This window comes from Panthera pardus, unplaced genomic scaffold (genome assembly GCF_024362965.1).
Source record: "Panthera pardus isolate Hobbes unplaced genomic scaffold, ASM2436296v1 HiC_scaffold_11, whole genome shotgun sequence".
NCBI classification, from domain to species: domain Eukaryota; kingdom Metazoa; phylum Chordata; class Mammalia; order Carnivora; family Felidae; genus Panthera; species Panthera pardus.
The window spans coordinates 98,016,928-98,039,364 of record NW_026526666.1 but is presented as its reverse complement, the minus strand read 5'-3'; the positions used below and the strand labels follow the sequence as shown (position 1 = coordinate 98,039,364).

General features: G+C 52.3%; 2 protein-coding genes across 13 annotated transcripts in view; one reads left to right on the top strand and one right to left on the bottom strand.

Annotated features, from left to right (window-relative positions):
• Positions 1-352: 352 nt before the first annotated feature.
• On the bottom strand, positions 353-14,563 carry MTHFR (methylenetetrahydrofolate reductase). Of its 11 annotated transcripts, none has more exons than XM_019461407.2 (12): positions 14,448-14,563; positions 11,715-11,957; positions 10,310-10,548; positions 9,367-9,477; positions 5,966-6,159; positions 5,005-5,255; positions 4,590-4,724; positions 4,194-4,374; positions 3,760-3,942; positions 2,712-2,813; positions 1,702-1,821; positions 353-1,395 (listed from the first exon to the last, which is right to left on the bottom strand). In XM_019461407.2, exons 2-12 carry the CDS (start codon positions 11,945-11,947, stop codon positions 1,180-1,182), a joined length of 1,965 nt encoding a protein of 654 aa, XP_019316952.2. In that variant the 5' UTR covers positions 11,948-11,957; positions 14,448-14,563; the 3' UTR covers positions 353-1,179. The 11 variants fall into 11 exon arrangements, with proteins under 11 accessions (XP_019316952.2, XP_019316948.2, XP_019316950.2 ...); XM_019461403.2 differs by having other exon boundaries at positions 11,715-11,960; positions 14,448-14,559; XM_019461405.2 differs by lacking the exon at positions 14,448-14,563 and adding an exon at positions 13,672-14,375 and having other exon boundaries at positions 11,715-12,035.
• Positions 14,564-14,728: 165 nt separating this feature from the next.
• Positions 14,729-22,437, top strand: part of CLCN6 (chloride voltage-gated channel 6) — a 32,607-nt gene continuing 24,898 nt past the window's right edge. For both annotated transcript variants that reach the window (XR_002083456.2, XM_019461397.2), the window contains exons 1-3: positions 14,729-14,927; positions 15,724-15,783; positions 22,015-22,080. Coding sequence is in view for 1 of the 2 variants with exons in the window: in XM_019461397.2 (XP_019316942.2) it covers positions 14,841-14,927; positions 15,724-15,783; positions 22,015-22,080 (213 nt within the window). In the remaining variant the exon portion in view is untranslated. The remainder of the gene's footprint in view (positions 14,928-15,723; positions 15,784-22,014; positions 22,081-22,437) is intronic.

Here is a 22,437-nt window from a genome sequence, read left to right as displayed (position 1 = left end):
GGGCTGCCCCTCTGCCTCAACCAGCCACCCTGGGAAGGAAGAGGGTAGGTAACCCACGACTGTGCCTGCCTCTTCTGCCATCAGGCTGCTCTTTGGACACCCACCCCCACCCTTGCTGAGCCAGCGAAGGCCAGCAGGCAGAGACGGGGACAGGGACCAGCTTCTGTGCATCCCCTGGTCACTGTCCCTGAGCAGTGGGGCTTGAGGGCTGACTCCAGGGGAGCAGGGCCAGGCAGACAGCTTTGGGAATGGCGAGGGAGTGGGGGGGGGGGGGGGGGGGGAGGGAGCAGAGGGGACAGAGCAGCTGGTAGGAAAAGGTCCCATCTAAAAAAATAAGCCAGGAAGAAATAAATCCTGCTCAGTGGAGCCTCATCTTTGCCCTTGACGGTAACAGGGTAGTGCTCCATGGCGGGGGTTGGGGGGAGGGAAGGCCGAGGGCTCCACCAAGTAGAAGGGTATAGATGCCTTCAACCTTTAAGAGACACTTTCCCTCTCAAGCCGCCAGAACATAGAAACGGCTCTTTCAAAAAGCAGCCTTGTGGAAAGGTGAAAGCCCGGCTGGCTCGCAGGCAGACGCTGGCAAGAAATGCCCACGCTATCACGTTTCAGGCCAAGGCCTGTCCGGAGGCCTGGGACGCGGGCAGGTGGGCAGGGCAGTGGTCTGCCCCTCCCGCCCACGAGCACTTAAGTGCCCGGCGGCCAACACCTCGGAGATGAGGGTGCGGCGCCCTCGCTCTATGTCTCTTCTGCAGCACTGCCCGTGCCCGCTACCCAGGTTCGCTTTGCCATCCCCGTGGGTCCCAAGTGCAAGGTCACTGGCAGCCCCAGGCCGGCTCCCAGGGGCTGCCCTGGTTCGAGGCCTCAGTCGGCAACAACCATCCTCTCTCCTTGTCAGGGAAGATGCTGTTCCACCCCCCACGGTCCTCTGCAGGAGGGGGGTGCTTCTCACCAAAGAGCACTAGGCCGAGCCACAAACGCCCCGTTCCGACGTGGGGCGGACTCAGGCCCAGCCGGAGCCGGCAAGCCTCACGCCAAGTCTAGCTGCCATCACCGTGTGAGGAGTGGAGGCCAGGGCTCGGGGAGAGATGGAGGAGAAGAGGGGTCCCCAGGAAAACCAGGACTGGGGAGGAGGAAGGCAGGACACGAGTGGCCTCAGGCCAAGAACATCAGGGCGCGGGATCACAGGGTCTCTGTCCCCTGCTCTGGCCCGGGTCTGTTGAGCAGCTCAAACGTGTCTTCTACCACTTGCCACAGGCAGTTGTCCAGCGGAAACTCGTTATCTACCAGGTTGACCAGGAAGTAGTTGTCGTGGATGTACTGGATGATCATGCGGGACGGAGACTCCTCCTCGTACAGCTTGCCCCACTGCTCGATCCACAGGGCAAAGGCTTCATCCTGCACACACGGGCACGTGCGGACACACACACACACACACGCACAGACACACACACACACACAGACACGGGCAAGGTTAACAGAGCCGCAGGTCAGGGCTCCACGCTCAGTGCCCCGAGGGCCTCCATGCTGCCCAACAGGACATTTCCCGGAATAGAAACGAGGCTCACTGCCAGGGTCGCGTCCCATCCCCCAGCCCAGAACTCAACACCTCGAGGCAGAGTCCACCAGCCCTGGGCTGCCGCTGCCACTGCCAGCCTAAGGCTGGCAAGGTGGGCAGGGCAGGCCCGCTCCCAGCGTCCTTACCTTCCAGAACATGAAGCTGACAGGATCCACCACTGTAGGCTGGATGATTTCTCGCCCAGGGAAGATGCCCCAAGTGACTGCATTGGGCTGCAGCTCGGGGGCATTGGTGATGTTTTCACCCTGATGGGGGGGTGGGGGTGGGGGAGGGGGTCAGAACAGACCCGGGCCCAGACACCTGCAGTCCTTCCAGTGCCTGCGAACCCAGCTCACCCAACCCACCGGGAGTGCGCTCTGTTCCATCCCCTCCACCTGCCCCTCCCAGCTCTGCCACCCTGTGAGAGGCCACAGGCTGCTTCCTTCCTCCTCCCAGCCTCCAAGCTCCACTCCCCCCCAGTCCCATCCCCCACATCCGGTAGCTCCTGCCGGCTTACTCTGCAATCCGTCCCCCCAGGCCTGTCTTTGCCACCGGACTACCACAGGGGCCTCTGACTCTAGTCTTCCTTGGCCCTACCATTCGCACCACCGTCCGCCCTGACTTGCCTACGACAAAACACGGAGCCAAGCTACCGCTGCTGGGAAAGGCTCCTTCCTGTGTTTAGGGGAAAACCCAGCTTCCAAGCCGGACAGTCGATACTTAGCCTGACTCTGAACCCACTCCGCGGCGTCCCCACGGGCTGTGCAGACAATGCCTTCGCACACCCTCTGCCCTTTCCCCGTGATGTCCTTGCCCTTGTCCTCAAAGAGTCCAGCCAGCCACATGGGACCCCTCTAAGCCTTCCCTGACCTCCCCGGTCAGACGTCCCTCCCCTGGGTCCCAGCATCCCATACTGAACTTTATTGTTAAAAGTGCAGCTGGATTTGTAATTACCCACTGACTGGGCCCCCTCCCTAGGCTGGGGGCGCTCTGAGCTGAGGGCAGGGGCCTGGCTCCGTGTACGTGTATCCGTTTCCTCCGTGCCTGGCCAGGGCTCGGCGCTCGGTGCTCCCTGAGTGGAGGAGTAAGCGTGGTGCCTTCAGCCCCGGGTGTCTGGGCCTGCTGAGCGCTGTCGACACCCCGGAAGCCGGCCTACCTTCACATCCACGATGTGGTAATTAACCCGGAGCTCGTACTTCTTCAGCACCTGCAGAAGCGCCCCCACCGTCTCACGGGAAGTAAAGAACTCCAAGTAGGCCTGCGGGAGAGGGCGGGCACCGCCACATCAGCCCCGGGCCTCGCACGACCCTGCTCCGTGTGCTGCTAAGCACACCACGTGCTCCGCGACACCGGGCGCTGGCCCTCCAGACCGTCCCGGGGAGGCGCCCACGCCCACACGTGTGGCAGGACTTGAGGCACTGGGACTAGCGTGGCCGTGCGGATCGCATCATGAATCCAGGCAAGGGGGACAGGAGCAGGTATCTGAGGTGTTTCAGTCTGGACAGGTCTGAGGGACACCTGCCCCCCTCTCGCCACTAGGGAAGGTTCCACGGAGAAGCCATCTCAGAAAACGGACGGGAGGCCCAGTCTGACGAGCTGAGACATGGGAGAGAGGCCTGACTCATCCCAGCCTCCCCGCTCCCTTCACGGTAACACTGATGGCAAGGGCTTCTTGAACCCCAACTGCCCGTCAGGGGTTGAGTGGGGGCACTATTGTCCCCATTTCTCACATGGGGAAAATAGGTTCAGAGACGTTGAGCAACTTGGCTGCACGGAAGGTGCAGCAGACCTGGTCCTCAAATCCACGTCTCTGAAATTTCAGAGCCCATGGGCTTTAGTTTATAATGTAATTTTACCTCTAGCACCCCTTTCTAGAGAAAGGTGCCAACTCAGGAGACCAGTAACAGTTCCATTTCGTGAACGCTTCCCGCGTTCTTCCCACGTGCTAAGCATTTCCCATGCGTTGTCACGTTTCCGCCCCGGAACGTGACGGGATCTATCCCCATTTTGCAGAAGAGGCAGTTGAGGCTCAGAGCGGTCACGCGACCCGCCTGCCCAGGTCTGCCTGACATAGAGCATGAGCTCCTATCTGCTCTACCTCTCAGAATAAAGAGACCCCAGAGAGGAAGGCTTCTCTGTCCTCCTCTCTGGGGAACCCCTGGATGCCGGCCGGGGTGGGGAAGCCCCATGTGTCCCTGCCACACCTTCTGGAAGACATAGCCCCCGCTGGGGCCCCAGCCCACAATGGGGTCGGAGGATGGCTTCCCGTTGATGTTGGGCTGGGAGTTGATGGTGAGGATGCCCTGCCGGTTCACTCGAAGCAGCTCCTCCTTCATCAGGCTGGTCTCGGCCGCCAAGGGCTCGTCATTCCAGGGCAGGCAAGTCACCTGGGAGAGAGGGCGGGCCAGGCTGGGGCGGCATCACGCCCGGCAGCCCGGCATCCTCCCTCTTGCGGGCTCCGCCGGTCACCGGGCACCCCAGGCGGGGACTTCCCAGCTCACCCTTCCCTTTGCTGAGGTGCTGTGTCCAGAGAGAGGTGAGGCTTAGGTAAACAGGGGGCGGCATGAGTCCCAGCCCCGAGGCCTGGCCCACAGGGAGACAGGGCAGGGGACCTAACAGGGCCCCCCGCAGCCCTCACCTTATAGCCATTCTGGTTGGGCTCTCCCGAGAGGTAGCAGGCAAAGACTTCAAAGACGCTTTCTTCCCCGGTCAGCTCCTCCCCCCACATCTTTAGCAGCTCCTCCCTCGGGGACTTGCTCGTCAGGTAGAAGAGATAGTAGTCCTTCAGCTCCCCGAAGGCTGGAGAGGAGGAATTGCCCCTGGCCAGGGAGGCACCCGGAGGGCAAGGCACACTCCTGACCCGGGGCTCCTGATGGAGGGACAGGCGCCCCCACCCACCCGGGGGCATTCTTGCAGATCCTGTCCCTGACTGCTCCCCAGAAAGCATGCAGAGAAGCAGGCAAACTCCCTTCAGCTCCCTCCCAAGAAACAGGACACACTCGCACTTGCTACGGGGTCCCCAGCAGGTGCTCACCAGCGGCCGTTGGGGAACTCGTCCCACTCCTGGGTGCGGTAGATGTAACTCTTTGGTCTGGAGGCCCAGAAGATGGGACGCACGTCCTCCTCCCGGCGCTTGGGGTGGGCACTGACGGCCCAGGGCAGGGGACGCCTGGGGGAGAACGGAGACAGAACGAATGAGCAACTGGCCAGAGGACGCAGGAAAGAGGGGCGCACCACTGAGCCGGATGGAGACCTCTGCTCTCACTCTGTGCGTGGACTTCCCCCTGAGGCGGAACCCTAAGTGTACCGCTAGCCAGGGGAGACCTCCCTCTGGACGGCTGTGGCGGCCAGCACCACTAGGGCATGTTCACTCTGTGATTACTGACTTCTCCACCCACCCGACCTTCCTCTGTGGCTCCTAGGCCTGAATTCGGGGCCGCCGGCTTCACCTGGGGTCCTCAATCCACATGCCCAGGCGCTTCAGCACCTCTGTGGTGGCCATCTCGCGGTTGAGGGTGTAGAAGTGAAGGCCTGGCACCAAGCCACTGGTCAGAAGCTCCTGGCACAGGCTCACAGCCTGCTCGATGCCATAGTTGCGGATGGCAGCGTCATTGTCTTTGATTGGCTCGATCACGTCCTTGATCTGCTGCGGTACCTCCAGCTTGGACAGTTTCACAAGCTGCCGAAGGGAGTGGTAGCCCTGCCCGAGACACAGGGGACTCTGGGTGCCATCTCCCAGCCCGTCTCTTCCCCGAAATACTTACTGCCCTCCCCATCCCTGCCGGGCCTCCTGGCCAACTGTCGCGTGGCACAGAGGGACTCCGGGAGGTCAGACCAGACTGTACACGTGCCCTCGCCCTGTCCTGCTTCTTCCACTCCACAGAGCATACCGGCTGCCCACGGCATTCCTGCCCTCGGTCTGAGCCAGCCCTTCCGCCCCTAGTTGTCTTCACTGATAACATAGTGGGCATCAAAGCCAGTGGTTCCCAAGCCACACTGATCATCAGCACGGCCTGTAAAACTTAAGTAACGTGAGAGTTCCCAGGCCCTACCTTAGATCTATTAAATCAGAACCTCTAGGCATGGGATTTGGAAACCTACATTTTGAAAAAGCTTTTCAGATGATTCTGATGACGGCCAAGTTTGGGAAACATTGACTTAACCAAGATTTATAACGACAGTGATTATCCCCTTTAGTGACACTTGTCAGCAGGCCCCTCCGACAGCCCCTGTGGCTGTCTGGGAGGGTGGGAGACGAGGTAATCAAAATGGGGTGGCATTTTCCAAGGACTGGAGCATCTGTCAGAAGGGAAATCCAATGAGCATCAAAGCACTTTACCAGGAACCTGGCATTTCAATTTCACCCCAGGGCCCTGGCCTATGCTAGGACAGCCCTCCTGGGACCCTCACCTGGATAGGAAAGATTCCGGGGAGGATGGGGCAGGTAATGCCTATCTCGCTGCAAGCCTTAACAAAGTGGAAGAATGTGTCAGCCTCAAAGAAAAGCTGGGTGATGATGAAGTCGGCTCCTGCGGATACCTTCTCCTTCAAGTACTTCAGGTCGGCCTCAAAGCTCCCTGCGTCGGGGTGGCCTTTGGGGTAACCTGCCGATAGGGATGACAGTTGGGAGAGGCTGGCTCCCACCTGCTCAAGGTGAATGACGAAGAGACCAGAAAGCTGGGAACCCAGAGTTCTCTGCCTCGGGGGTTCTGGACTCGTCCCCTGCAATACTGCAGCACGAACGGGCCGAAACGGTGGGTGGCTGGGCTCGCAGGGATGTGCCTCTCACTCCGGACATGACCCTCGGTGAGAGGCAGCCTATGGCCACCCGCCAAAGAATTGTGGGGGACAGCTCCCTGACCTGCCTCACGTCCCTTGCAACCAGCCGGGCAAAAAACCAGGCCTGCACTTTGTGGCCACAGAAAAGAGGAAGTACCACATTCAGCACGGGTCAGGCGGCATCTGGGGTCTGGGCAGTGGATTAATTGAACATCAAAATTATTCAGGGATCCAAGAGACTGAAAGTTCGAAACCATGCACACACAGGGAAGCCTTGACTAAAGTGGAGATGTTCCACCTGAAGGAAAGAATGGACGGAATTCCGTAACTACCACCAAAAGCCCAATGGTCTGTCATACGGGGAGAAGGGATTCACCTGCATCAAGTTCCTTATCAGTCATAGTCTGTCGCTTGTGATGACAGAGCCAGGATCGGTCCCAGCGAGCAGCCCCACCAGGTAACAAGCTCCTGGAGGGTGAAGCACTGGGGCTGCCGGGGAGGCTGAGGATGGGATTCGGGAGGTGGGACCACATGTCACCTAGGCTCCTCCCTAGCTCTGGAAACTGATTGCTTCCCTGAGCGGCCCTGCCTGCAAAGGATGACGGTAGGCCTTGATGAAGCTACAGCGGAGAGGGGCAGAGGGAGAGGGAGAGGAGGAGACAGAGACAGACAGAGACAGACGGAGAGAGGGAGACAGAGACAGAGAGAACCTCAAGCATGCTCAGCGCAGAGCATGACACGGGGCTCAATCCCACGACCCCTGGGATCATGACCTGAGCCAAAACCAAGAGTCGGATGCTCAACAGACAGAGCTACCCAGGTGCCCCCATTTTCAACTTTTTATTACAGAAGTTTGAAAACTTACTACTCCCAAGTAATGAAAACAGTATAATGAACTCTCAGATCTCTAACAGGGATCAAGCCAGAGGAAAGGAATACAAATATCATCGGGGACTGTCCAGTGAAAAGATGCCCACAGAAGAATGCCCTGCCCGTGGGTGCACAGCTTCTGGAAGCAAAATCTGGTTAGAAACTGCATGCATACTCCTGACTCTGGTTTTCTTATATTTTTATTAAATTTTTTTTTTTTTTTTTTTTTTTTTTTTTTTTTTTTTTTTTTTTTTTTTTGCTTCTCCTCTGTCTTCTTGATGATGAGCCCCAGGTATCACCAAAGTTAAATTATGTCCTGGTGAGGGGTGCTTGGGTGGCTTGGTCGGTTAAGTGTCCGACTCTTGATTTCAGCTCGGGTCGTGATCTTAAGGCTTCTGAGCTAGACCCTGGTGTTAGTCTCTGCACTGACAATCCGGAGCCTGCTTGAGATTCTTTCTCTCTCTCCCTCTCTGCCCCTCCCCTGCTCATGCTCTCTCTCTCTCTCAAAAATAAATAAAAAAAAATTTAAAAATATATGTGAAATCTTAAAAAAAAAAAAAAAAAAAAATGAAGCTATCGGGAGTGCTGGCTTCCTCAGCCTCAGCCCTGGGCAGGACCCTGAGCCAGGCTGCGGAGAGACAGCCTGCTTTGCTGTGATAAAGGCAGTTTTGTTCTGAAGAAACTGCAAGTCAAAAGGGAAGATAAAAACTCTTGTTTCAAGGGGTGAAACATGGGAGGGACTGAGCACCACAATTTCACTTTCAATAACAAGCTATTCTTCCAGCAGGAATTTCAAAAACAAGGCGATTTTCACAGCTGAGACTAGAGCTGTAAATCATCAGTATCAGCAAACACAGCACATACTTACATTTAGATTTTGCTCCATTTACTGTATTTTCTGTCACAGCCCCAATCTGCTGTTTTCCAACCCTGGAATCAGCCTTCTCGCCCACTTTATGACAGGCGAAGCACCAGACCCCTCGGTACCTGCAAGCTCACAGCTCAGCCAGTCTCCATGCGTGTAATGCCTACTGCACATGTGCCTGTTCCTCAATTAACTGACCCAAGGGTGGCCAGTGTGGGCAGCTAACACTTGAACAGGTGGCAATGCCCGCCATGTGCCTGACTCCTCATCAGGGCCTCCTACACTCACCTAAACACGCCTGTTGACTGTGAAAAGTGGATACGTACATGGGGGCCTGGGACTAAACCCAAAGCCATAGGCAACAACTAGCTACCTTGAAGCCACGTGGCTTATTTTGTAAAAATCACGTCCCTTGGACATGCTACTCCAGAATGTGGCTATGTTTGTTTTAATATAAAAATGATATGATTTTCCCAAAAAATGTTTCAGAAAAGTTGTCACGCTAAATGATGTGTCAAAGCAATCCCTGGACTTCTGGTATCCCTGGCACATTTGCTTCACCGTACCCAAGCCCTGGTTTGAGAAGCTGAGGCCCAATCCCAGTAAGCGGGGGTAAGAGGGAAGGCCATTTCCAGCAAGTGCAACTTGCGTCTTGGCTGTAGCCCACAGAACGGACGCTGAGCTGATCCAATGCTCTCTCCTGAGAATTCAGAACTGATACTGAGACCTGTCGGTCAGTCTGGACTATTGGCTGGACGTGATCACGTACACTTACGAGCTGGCAGCTGGTCAGTGTGTGTAAAAGCAGACCTATCAGAACTATCGGAAGCATGGAGCAAATGTGCGGTGGGAGGTAGAGAGGGGGTCAGGGTGGGGGTGGGGGGACTATGTGGCTCCAGACAGAATGAGGGAGGCCTTGGTTTCTGACTGCTTTCTGAGCCGGGGCCTAGTGAGGTCAGATGCCATTTCCTGACTGGGGTTCCGAGATTCCTTGCCCCCCCCCTCCCCCCCACCATCTTAATAAATATTCTTTTTGTTTAAAGAAGAATAGGGCTAGGAAGCAAGGTAAGAGTGCAAAAAGGCAGAGGAATAAAAATTCAAAGGGTGGGGCAAGACAATGAGAGCAAGGGCATTGTGTGATGCACCCCTGAGCCTCCCTCACCTGGCACAGGCTCAGGCCCACGGCGCCCTGGGATATCGGGTCCTGAACTGAGTGCTGGTGGGCGTTCTGTGCCCTCTGGGCGCGTCATTCCTTCCCTCCCCTGTCCCCATGCACTGGGAAGGCCCAGCCACTCACCTGCCACACAGACGTCAAAGTAGTCTCCAAACTCGCTTCGGATGTGCCTCACCAAGTCTGCAGCATAGCTGAAGCCTCCTTCCTCCTCTTCCCACTGGTCACCCACGGGGTCTGCGGGGGTGGCAGAGGTCACAGTCACTGGGTGTCACCCACCCTCCAGACAGCCTTTCTGTTCCTTCTCCCCACCCCCCACCTGGGTTGTCAGCTCCTCAGAGGTAGAGCCTTGATTTCCTCCAGGGTGCGCGTCCCTTCCTCCCAGCGTGGCACTTGGCAAATGGTGGCCAGGAAGACCGTGGCCATCCTGCCAAACGCTTACCGAGCACCGACTCTGCGGGCAGTGCGCCGGCAGGGCTAACCAGGGGGCAGCTGCGCCTCCTCAGTTAGCCTGGGGCGTCGGAGACCCCTTCCCTACCCCAATCTGGCTGTGTTCAGGCACCCTCACCCAACCCTACTGCTTACTCTCCCGCCCTCTTGGACCTCTTGCCTCCCGGGAGAATGTCTACTCAAGTGAGTTCTTGTGGAGGGCACGAGGCCACAGAATCCCACCCGTCCGGCTCCTCCTCCTCACACTTGGGTGGGACAGCAGGTACTAGAGGCACCGGCGACTGTCTCACCCCTGGGATCGATGCCAGAACCACGCTCTTTGATTGGGCCCAGGGCTGGGTACAGCCAGCGATCGATGAAGCTGTGTGCGGCCAGGGCAGAGGGTTATCAGGCGCTGGCTGCATTCCCGCCTGAACTACGCCGGGGTCAGGAGGTCAAGAAGCGGCTCCGTGTGTGGTACCCACAGTGCTCACTACCCACAGTGCCCGTGGACACTACTGGCAAGGAGGGGACTGAGCGCGCTCAGTGTGGGACCCAGAGAAAAGTAAAGGACCGCTCCAGGGACAGAAGAGGCCTTCGAGGAAGCGAGATCCCAGATAGCAGGGTGCGGGCTCCACACCTCCCCTCAACGCCAAGATGTTCTTCAGGCCCAGCCGCTTGGCCTTGTGCAGATAGCCTGTGATCTGTTCCCGGCTCTGACAGCAGCAGGTCATGTGCAGGATGGTCTCCAGGCCACAGTAGTTCACGGCGGTGCTGGCGATCACCATGGAGGAAGTCTCCTTGTCTGAGCCGGGATCCCCTGCCGGGTGCCAGGTCACATCTATGAAGAGGGGGCCACCTGCCCCCATCCGATCAAACCTGTATGGAATTTCTTTCTGAAGAGGGGCTCCTGAGAGCACACTACCCTTCACCACCTTCCCTTGGGGCCCAGGGGTTAGGGAACCATCACACGCAGGTGGTAATCGGGCCACCTCCATTCATCTCCTGCTGGCTTTGCTGCTTATTAGCTGTGTGATCTCGGGAAAATTACTTGATCTGTCTGAGCCCCAGTTTCTTCATTGCAAAAACGTGCGAAGAACGGTACCTACTTCGTGATAACACTACGGAAGTACTACCATAGACAGCTCCACAGCTCTTAGAAAAGTGCTTGGTACACACCGAGCACTCAGGCAGTGTGAGCTTCGATGATGATGATGACGACTGTAGAGGTAACTGATGAGCAACAGCGAAACCCTTTCGTGTGAGAGCAGTACATCAGCCTTTTCAAAGCGTTTGCACGCTCATTATCTCGGGTGAGCTAAGACACTTCGATGGTCAGAGGTTTGGGGAACTCTCAGAGTGGCAAACAGAGGCTCACTCTAGGAACGGGGAGAAAAGAGGGTCGGCAGACACAGGTTTCTTTCATGCTGCCTCCCGGCTGCGGTGCAGCGGCCAGCGACCTTATGGAACAAGGCCACGGTTCCCGAAGAGCCACAGGTGTGCACACGTGCACGAGCTGTAACAGGGTATTTAAACATCCTTGTACCTTTAAACCTCAAAACCGTGAGAGCGAGCGACACGTGGAAGATACAAACGGTAAAAAGCAGACACTTTCTTTCTTAAAAAAGGAACTGCAATTCATAACGTGCTAACATAACTCATTTCGCGTTTCTAGATTTCAAGAGGCCTAAGTCAAATTCCTAACTTGTGGAAAATGTTCTCCAAGCCGCTGCTTTATGACTTCCTAAACTGTATTTGTGCACCAGCCCCAAGTTCCGCCAAAGAATGCGGTCTGAGAGAATGAACATTTTTAACCCGTTGCGTGCAGTGTGTGACTCTAAAAATTCCAAGTTGCTTGCAGGGTCTGAAGCTGGTGCTCAGATGATCTCCCCCCCCGCCCCCCCTCCCCCCCCCCCCCCCGCTCTTTTCCACCCCCTCTGGCGGCCTTCTTCTGCCGGGTCAAAGTGTGGCCCTGCCCCCGGGCTGCCCGTTTGCCTCCCCCACCCCCCTCATTCGGCCCCTATTTCCTAAGGACATCAGCGCACCTCGAGATGAGATTGACGGCCCCCTGAGCGGTCCGAGGAGGGAAGAATTCTAGGGAGAACCACTTGTCACCAGATTCCATCCTCCGCCTCATCTTCTCCCTGAGTCTGTCGTGGCGCTCGGGGTCCAGCCCCGGCGTGGAACATCTCGAACTATCCTTGGAGCTCTCGCTGCCACTGCTGCTGCCCTCCGAGCGGGACGTGGGGCCACCATCCCCTCTGGGTTCGTTCACCATGGCCGGGTTCCTGCTGCACGGGGTGGAGGGCAGGAGCGTCAGAGGGCAGGCAGCCAGGTCCCGGAGTGGCAGGGTCAAGTGAGAGATGCTGCATTTCCACGCGGGAAGAAGGCTGGTGAGGGTAAGGGTGACGGTGCCCCCACCCAAGGGCTGCACACACCACAGCTATGACTGTCTACACTGCTTCACTCAAAGCTTTGCCCTCCACAGCTGCCTGGCTCTAAATAAACCAGCCCCCACCCGGCACAGAAACACGCTCTTTCAGCCCGTGGATCCTCGGTGACAGCTACCTGATGGAGGGTGGCACTGAGAACCTCCCGCTGTTGGCCTCCAAAGCCCACATTCGTAGGGAGGGGCAGCGGGGCCTGGCTAGGAGGACCTTGGGTGTTGGATGGTCCATCTCCGCCAGCTCAGACCCAGAGTGGGTGGGGACAAAACAGGAGGAACCTTCCCCCAGCCAGTGTGTTTGTCTGGGCGGAGGGAGGTGTGACAAGGGAAGAGCCCAGAGCTAGAGCTGGGGCCCTGCGCAAGGGGGCGGGGGCAAGGCTTCTAGGCGAGAGAGAGAGAGAGAGAGAGAGAGAGAGAGAGAGAGAGAGAGAGCGCGCGCGCTGGGGCTCTAGCAGCAGAAGCTGGAAGGAGGGGGATGTTGACTGGAGGCTGCAGGGGTTGGTGGATATGAGACCAACAGACGTTCAGGGTCACTGGATCACTCTCCCAAGAAGGCAGAGCTCAGCCTGGCCCTGCCTGGAATATCTCCTGTTACTTGGAATGGTTTGTGTGCTTGCAGGATGGAAGGGTGCGGGCATGACAAGGCAGCCAGATTTCTCCTGAGTTCACGCTTCTCCAAAAAAAGACGCGTCATGGCTTAGAACTTGACATTGAGTAGGTTCCACAAGGAAACAGACCCAAATTCAGTAAGGGCGTGAATTTATGTTCAACTCAGAACAAAAGCTGTCCGGTCTGTGCCTGCCTTCCAGACTGTCCTCCTTACACACACCACTGAAGTCAGTTAAAGTAATTATAGTGACTGCACAGCAACCACATAGGAAGCCCTGAGCCTTGGCAACCACAGGCAGGCCAACGGAGAGCATGGCGTCATTGGCCGGTTTGGTGGGGAAAATAAGACAAATTCTTAAAAACAAAACAGAACGCTACTCTTGCACAGCAATGTGCAAACACACACTTTTGGTAGCGAAAATCCAATGTGTGGTGACTTGGGGTCATCAGAGGAACAACCAGGCCAAGTTCATTCTTTTCAGGGATCATCCACTGCCAAGCCAGTGTTCTTAACTATTTGGGGGCTCTAGACTCCTGAGAAATTGATGAAATCCACTGCTCCTCTCCCCCGAAACACACACAAGTGCACATAACACAAGTTTGCACGTCCAAAGTCAAGGAGTCAGGACCAGAGTAAAAACACTCATACCGACGATTTTTCTCCCTAGGGATGCCCATTTTGATCCTAAAACTCGAGGTTCTCGGCAGGAATGGCCAACGTGAGTGAAGAAGGGAAGAATGTCAAGATGGGCCTAGCTGGCCTTCCTCCTGAACTCAAGAGAATGGCTCATTAACTGTCTGCTGGAACAAAACCAGGAGAGGGGGCAGGAAGCAGAACCACCCACGAACTACCTGCTCTTTCATTTCTTTAATAAAGACTTACAGCAATCCTAGAACGTGCCAGGCATGTGCCTTCTTTCAACCTTCTACCTCCCAGCACTACTTACCCATTTTAAGCTGGACTCCCATAGCACCCAACACAGGGCTGTAATTGTGGCTTCACGGTTTTGTCTCCTCTCCTACCCCCCCCCCCACCCCAGTGCCCTGAGAGGAGAGCCCAATATCCTGCCTATGGCATCCCCACGATGATAAAAGCCAGCACTCAGCGCCAACAGGTCAGGCACCGTCACTCTCTCTCAAAATAACCTTCTGCCATTTACTGACCACTCGCTTAATCTGTGCCAAGCACCGCGCAGTGCGCGAATGCAAAACCCATCGCTCCCAGAAGGGCCAGGGGTGGACACCTGTGCGCAGCCCGACGCAGTGGGCACCGCAGACGGCAGTGCCAGCGGCCCACAGGTGCTCAGCTGGGAGGCAGGTTTAAAAGGCTGGAGCCGGAAAAACGCCACCGGCACCCGGGTGGCTTCCAAAACCGCGAATCTAGTCACCGGGTCACTGGGTCATGGTGGGGGCGGGGACGCGGACCCAGACCCGGTCCCGAGGGTCTGGGTCACCACCCCCGTCTCAGGGCCGCCTCTTCCCCGGGGTCCCTGCGTCCAGGTCGGAGACTGCAAGGGAGTCTTCGTTTCAGGGTTGGAAGTCACTGAGGTTCGCAGCCATTGGAGGTTACAGAGGTCCCCCGGGGGGCGTGCGCCGAAGAGCTGGAGCCCACCACCTCGAGGGCCGGGCCGGGCCGGGCCTCCCTCGCTCCCCGCCCCTCGGTGGGTGGTCCCCACTTCCCGGATACCCCTCCCTGGCGACCCCACGCCTCGCTTCCACTCACCCTCCCTTGGCGGGTGACTCAGAGCCCTCGCACCCGCCGCAGCTGCGTGACCGCTGTGTGAGCGCCGGAGGGCGGGCGGGGCGCGCGGGGGGCGGGGCGCGGCGCAGGTGTCAGGTTGCAGTGCAGACGGAGGCGGGACGAGAGGGCGGAAAACATCCGTGCGGGAGACCGGAAGCTCCATCCCCAATATGGCCGCGCCCAGAGGTCTCTTTGGAAGTGGTCCCTCCACCGTCATGTGACGCGGGCCCTCGCCCCACCCGTCTGCAGCCACTCCCTGTCTCGGTCCCAAGCTCGAGAGGGCCACGTGACACTGTCGGGGCCAGTCACGTGAGGCGCGGATTCTGGGTGGGAGGGGGTCGGTGGAGGGTTCCGGAGTGGCAGTGAAGGAGGGAGATGGCGGGGTGCAGGGGGTCCCTGTGCTGCTGCTGCAGGTGGTGCTGCTGCTGCGGTGAGCGTGAGACCCGCACCCCCGAGGAGCTGGTAAGGAGCAGGCGGAGCCCGCCTGGGGAGGGGGCGGTTGCCATGGGATGGCGAGAGGCGTTGCCGGGGGGTGGGGCCGAGCCGCGCTGGGGCCTCAGGTGGCAGCGGGTGGGGTCTGGGGACTGCATCCTAAGCTCTCGAAGCATCTGCCGGGCTTCACGTGCCCAAGTCTGGGGTCTTTTCTCATAACCCCTCCCTGGAATCTGAGGGAATATCCAGGCCCGCTCCAGTTAATCCCCTCCGTGTTTTCTTTTATTTCCATGTGAAAAGAGTTTTGAATGAAACCAGCGTTTTCAGAATGAGCCCCTTCGCTGGACTTTGTGCTTATCATGCAGCTGGCTTAGTTTCCCCAGCCCTTTCTCACCGTATCCCTCACCTTTTCTGGGTCATTGATAATCCAGCTTCCCTCTGCAAAGCACCCTGGGAAGACTTGAGTTGCTGTGTCCCAGAGTTGACAGGTCCCTTCTGTTTTCAGATTCGCCACATTGTCAGATGGAACCTGATTTTTCCCCCCTTTAGCTGGCAAGGGACATCTTTAGGTGTCCTGAAATCGTTATTTGAAGAACACATCAATAGAAACAAAGAGCTCAGCTGGATGACCGTAGATTGCCACCCACAACACCCCCTATCCGAAAAGTGGTGTTTTTTTTTTGTTTTTTTTTTTTTGAGGTCTTGTTCCCATTTGATAATAGTTCGAGACGATTTGGAAATTAGCAACAAATTTCCATAAATACTTCTGTTTCTTTTTACTTTTAACCGTTAAAAGAGTCTTGCTTTTGTGGATCTGTTTTTCTAGACCATCCTTGGAGAAACACAGGAGGAGGAGGATGAGATCCTTCCAAGGAAAGACTATGAGGTGAGATTCTTAGATGCTGTCTTGGGTAACAAAAGCAGTGAGTGACCTGGTCACTTCCGACCGAAACATTAGGATTTCAGTGAGAGATGCTCTTTGTCTCTCCCAGGGAGTGAATGGGTAAGAAGAGGTCACGTGTCTCTCTCTCGAGAAACGAGCTGTTTAACAAGCCCTTTTCTCACCATGACCCCAAAACAGGGTCTGGGTATGTCTCCATGCATTCACAAGTCTATGGTACCTTAACCTGGATAGCATATGTTTGCTGTTAAACTATTTGCTCTTACAGCTAGAGACCCAGAGTCAAAGCCACTGACAGTGTGTGTTCATAACAGGTGTGGGACAGGAGTGTGTGCTTCTCTTCTGAGAGAACTTCGTTTTCAGATAGATGATTGTTTCCTGCCCAAGGAACTTTTTTCTGAAGTGCTCTTAATTATAGTCCTTGTTTCAAGTATGGGATTTTTAGTGTGTGTGTGTGTGTGTGTGTGTGTGTGTGTGTGTGTGTGTTTAGTAAGGCCAGTGCTGCTGGAGTGAAACCAAACAAATACACCTCTTTATCATTTAATCCGTTTACGATAATGTGTCTGTGATTTTTGAAATGACAAAAACAAGCCTTGGTTGTGATGGAGAATTCTTAAACTGTTTACAAAAAGAAGCTAGAGAAAAACCCATAACCCTGTTCATTAAAAGATGACCATTAACCTGACTGAATGTCCTTTTCTATGTTCCCATTCCTGCTTTTTTTAAGTAACAAGTGTGATTTTTACTACATGTACTATTTTAACATGTTTTCCCCCAACTTGAAAACAACTTTCGTATTGCTAAGTACTTTCCTACAGTATCTTTTTAAATAGACAAATATTTTTTATGAAGCCACAATTTATTTAATTTGATTTTTTTATAGGATGAACTGTATAGTCTTGACTATCCTTTCTTGTTCATTTTTAATCGCTTCCTTAAGCAATTCTAAGAAGTGTAATTAATCATGCATGTATAACGCTTTTTTAAAAATGTCACATAGGGGCGCCTGGGTGGCTCAGTCGGTTAAGTGTCCAACTTCGGCTCAGGTCATGATCTCACGATTTGTGAGTTCAAGCCCTGAGTCAGGCTCTGTGCTGACAGCTCAGAGCCTGGAGTGTGCTTCAGATTCTGTGTCTCCCTCGCTCTCTGCCCCTCCCCCACTCATGCTCTGTCTCTCTCTCTCTCTCAAAAATAAATAAACATTAAAAAAAATTTTTTTAAATGTCACATAGACTAAAAGTTCAATATTTTAGGGCACTAACAGACTAGTTTTCTTTTTAACATTTTATCTTTTGCTGTAGAATTTAGTACAGCTAATAGGATTTGTTAGTATAACATGGAATTTCAAAAAAACCTTTCATTATAGAGAATTTCAAACATAGAGAAAAATGGACAGGATAGTATATTGAAATCCCTTGTACTCATCATACAGTTTCAGCATTCAACTCCTGCCCAACCTTGTTTCATCTGGCTCCCATCCTCTTCCCCTTCCCTTATTATTTTGGAGAAAATTCTACCCATCACGTTATTTCACCCATAAATAATTCAACATGCATCTGTAGAAGATAAGGTTTTTGTTTTTTTTTTAATGTTTATTTATTTTTGAGAGAGAGGGAGAGAGGTGCAGAGTATGAGCGGGGAGGAGCAGAGAGAAAGGGAGACACAGAACCTGAAGCAGGCTCCAGGCTCCAAGCTGTCAGCACAGAGCCCAACACGGGGTTCAAACTAACAAACTGTGAGAACATGACCTGAGCCAAAGTAGGACATTTAACCTACTGAGCCACTCAGGCGCCCCAGGGATTTTTTTTTAGCAAAACAGGATACCATGTTCATACCTAAGAATTTAACAATAATGCCTTGATATTAAATGTCCAGTGTTCAAATTTGTCAGTTGTCTGATAAATGTCATATAATTTTTTAACAGTTTGTTTCAACACAGTTCCAAATAAGGTCCTCACATTGCATTTGTTTGATTATCTTTTAAGGTATTTTTAAACTTTTTTTTTTTTTTTTAAGTAACCTCTACTCCCAGTGTGGGGCTCAAACTTGCAACCCCAAGGTCAAGAGTCACAAGCCCACCAGGTGCCCTCCTTCTAAATTTTTTTTAATCTGTAGGTCTCTCCTTCATCTTTTTCTTCCCTTGCAGTTGACAGAATAATTTTAGGACTCTGGCATTTGCCAGTTGCACCACCGTGGTATATGCTACACTGATGGGAATGCTTTTCATGAATCAAAATAAAAAAGCACAGTATCAGGGGCGCCTGGGTGGCTCAGTTGGTTAAGTGTCCGACTTTGGCTCAGGTCACGATCTCACGGTCCGTGAGTTCGAGCCCCGCGTCGAGCTCTGTGCTGACAGCTCAGAGCCTGGAGCCCGTTTCAGATTCTGTGTCTCCCTCTCTCTCTGACCCTCCCCCGTTCATGCTCTGTCTCTCTCTGTCTCAAAAATAAATAAACATTAAAAAAAAAAGCACAGTATCTACTGTGTACACATCTACTGATGTGTTTTCCCATATTTCTAAAATATTTGTGTCCGTGCACACTGTTGAGAGGTTTGCAACAATTAGTATAAGAAGCCCCATATTGCGCTGTCACCTTACATTCCCTCACTGAGCCCAGTGATGTCACCCTGAATGTGTGACCATGACTGGAACTTTCTGGCAGCCTTCATCTACCCCCTGGAACTCACCATGGTTTCTCTGCTCCATTGATCCTGCTATTCCCAAGCCTCCTTCTCTCCTTTTACTAAATTGCACTTACGTTTGTAATGCGTTTACTTTCACCTGATATGCATATTTATGTAAATGTTATGGGTTAATGTTCTTTCATGTGAGTCATTAATATTTCTCAATTAACTATCTTCAAGGATGAGCTTCTTGAGAACATTTGCCTTGCATAAGAGCAAATTTAGCTGGACGCTTAATCAGAAAAGTCTGCTCAGATTTTATTAGGGATCAACTAGAAAACCCTTCTTTTGAAAATCTTTCTAAAATGTGCTCCTTCTCATTCCTACCTCACTAAGAGTTCATTACACCTACTTGACTAATTTCTTTGATAAGTTGGGGGTCTTACAAGATGTTAGGATTGCTGTTTTGACATCCTGTCTCGTTCTGGATGGTTCATCTGTGGGATGAGTCTGTTAACAGACAGTGATGTTTCATGCTGGTCACAGACCCTCTATTGCTGTTTTGAATTAGGGAAAGGCACCCCTCAGAGCAGAGGATTTAGAATAACAGGCCTCTCCCTCTGGGCCACAGCAGCTCCTGTAGCTCAAGACCCATTGAAAGTGCTTCTTGTTGGTGGAACATGGGCTGCCTTTCAGCCCCACTTGCCCTCTTCCCCCGCTCCCCCCCACCGTGGCTGTATACCATTTTGCTCATAACCTTGGGCAGCAGGACACCTATACACATTTTATTAAAAAAAAAAAAAAAGTTGAGGCGCCTGGATGGCTTAGTCAGTTAAGCATCCGACTTCAGCTCAGGCCATGATCTCATGGTTCGTGAGTTCGAGCCCCACATCGGGCTCTCTGCTGTCAGCACAGAGCCCACTTCAGATCCTCTGTCCCCCTCTATGCCCTCCCCTGTTCACGTGCACACGTGTACTATCTCTCTCTCTCTCTCTCTCTCTCAAAAATGTAAACATTAAAATTTATTTTAGGTTGTTAGCCCCCCACCCCCGACCCAAGAGCAGAATACAGCAGAAATAAAAGGAAGTTCGTTGTCACAAAAGAGAAGTAAACGATACCTCGTTTTAATGAATAAATTATCTAGTCCATTGGTACGTACTTAACAGAGTGTCAAACTCAATTTTAAAAAAAGAAAAGATCGATGTCCTGGTGTTAGAATTGTTTTCAAAATGTCCCTTTTAACAGTTTTATTGAACTTATAACTCATAGTCTATACAGTTTATCCATCTGAAGTATATGATGGAGTGGTTTTTGTAGTATATTCACCGAATTGTGCCACCATCCCCAGATCACTTTTAGAACATTTTCATCACCCCAACAGGGAACCCTGTACCCATTATTGGTCACTGCTCACTCCCCTTGACCTTGACCCTCACCCTAAACAACCACTAGTCTACTTTCTGTCTCTAGAGATTTACCTGTTCTGGACATCTGAAAAACCTCTTAAATGTTTATGAAGCCGTAGCATTATTAAACAAACCATGAAGCACATAATTGGCTGGCAATTTCTCTATATGTTTGGTATGAAGGACATTCGTATTTTTCAACATTTTTTCCCCGGTTGTTCCTGGAATGTGATATAACCTTAACGTTTTTTTTTTTTTTAATGTACATATATATTTATATGTATGTATATAAAACACATATTAATATGTATGTATTACGCGCACATACTCTATATCCCACCCCTTGCACAGTAAAAAAATCTACATATAACTTTTTGACTCTCCAAAACTTTCTACTAATAGCCTACTGTTGGCCTTACTGATAACATAAAGTCAGTTAACCCATAATTTGTATGTAACATGTATCATATGCTGTATTCTTACAATAGAGTAAGTTAGAGAAAAGAAAACGTTAAGAAAAAAGAGAAAATACGTTTACAGTACTGTACTGTATTTTTTGAAAAAAATCCGTGTACAAGTGTATTTGCTCAGTGCAAATCAATGTTACAGGGTCAACTGTATTACACGTATAGTATGTTATGTATATGTAATCACTAAATACATACACATCCTCATCATTCACAGATGAGTCCGTTCCCTGGCAGAAGTATTTTTTACCTACTGCGGTATTTTGTTTCGTAATCAGAAAAAAAAACGTCTTTTTTAAATATAAAAAGTACATGTGAGAATTTCAAACAACACCCAGATGTGAACAGCCACCTCAGAGATATGCATTGTTAACAGTTTTCCCAGGGGTGCTTGGGTGGCTCAGTCGGTTAAGCAGCCAGCTTGATTTCAGCTTAGGTCATGATCTCACAGTTCATGCGTTCAAGCCCCACATCAGGCTCTGTGCTGACAGTGTGGAGTTTGCTTGGGAGTCTGTCTCTCTCCCTCTCTCTCTACCCCTTTCTGCCTCTCTCTCTCTCTCTCTCTCTCTCAAAAAATAAATAAGCTTTAAAAAAATTTTTTTTAAAGTTTTCCCAGATGTCTGGCATTATCTGCTGACATTCAAATAATCTTAATTTTGTGTCATCAAAACAGGATCATATTATATATTTCATTCTGCATCTGGCTCTGTTTGTGTACTTTGCATTTTCTTTTACTTAATAACTTCTATACATTTTCCACATCCGTCTGTGGAGACCTATCATAATTATGGTTATGTAGTCTTCCATACTTGGATGTTGGATCATCGATTTACTACGTTGCCTGTCGATGCCCCAGGACCCTTTGAAAAAAGGGATTTGGACTTTGGGGATACGTATGGATGGAATAAATTGTCACGTGTCACACCTGTGTTTGGCTGACTGCTGACTCTTGTCGTGGGAGTGTGGCTACCGGGCCAGCGTCCAGCTTGTTCACCAGCCTATGCGTAGGTAGCAACAGGTTTAGGAAGGAGAGAACACACAACACATCATTTCCTTTGTTGCCAGACTGCTGCTTCTCTTACAAAACATAGAAGAAATAAAATTAGTTCCTTTGAGTTGTTTCTCAAGATGCCTCTGGCACACACACAGATTTGTTGCAGAATAGCCGTGTTGCAGAATAGCTCAGTTTAAGGAACACTGCTGTCGATGCAGTTTTAGGAGCTGTGCTGAATCTGTGCCTCTTCCCAACATAAGCTGAAAGTTGCTTTTTAAAATACCTTGCACGTTGGTTCGTCTCGTGACTAACCTCTCTCTCATGGAAGCTGACTACTGAAGAGACTTGTAATTAACTGATTCTCTAAATGAATTTGGTTCTGGTTAGTTGATGTAGTGGGATAAGTTGGGGAACACTGATAGCCAGAGGTCTCTTCATGTTTCGCAGAAGCAGGATGTTTAAAGGTAGGTAATCGAACGCTTTTCCTACAGCAGGAGTCTGTAGCCGTGCTGCTGGAACGTTCGTGCACGTCCAGCACCAATTCTGATGTGACAGATCAAAGGTCTGAGATGCTGCACTTCTAACCAGCTCCCCCCCCCCACCGGTGCTACAGGCCCACTGCCCTACCCGTCCACACTTGGAGTAGCAGGAACCTAGAGCTTTATTTTCCAGGTTTCGGTAATTGTTCCTGTCTTGTGACTTTTCTTACTCCTGTTTGTCTTTCAGAGTTTGGATTATGATCGCTGTATCAATGACCCTTACCTGGAAGTTTTGGAGACCATGGACAATAAGGTGAATCCCTTATTGATTTCTTGGGACTGGAGAGATCTCACAGTAGCTTCTTTTTCCCATCTAAATGCCCCTGTGAATAGCCTTACTCCCGTGGCTTTTAGCCCCTTTCGTGAGATATCTGCATTTACTCCTGAAACCTTCACCCTGTCAACCACAGTACCCACAGCCAGTGTACCTGGCCCAGCCTCTTACAGTATATCCTTCTAGCCTTGTAAAGCACCTGCTATAGCAGACGCCATTACCGTGCTTGCTGTCCCTGTGGAATCTAGCCTGACCCTGATTGGCCAAGATGTGTTCCTTCCTTGCTGCCAACAAAACCGTATAATGAACTGAGCTTGTCTTTCTCTGTGTGAACAG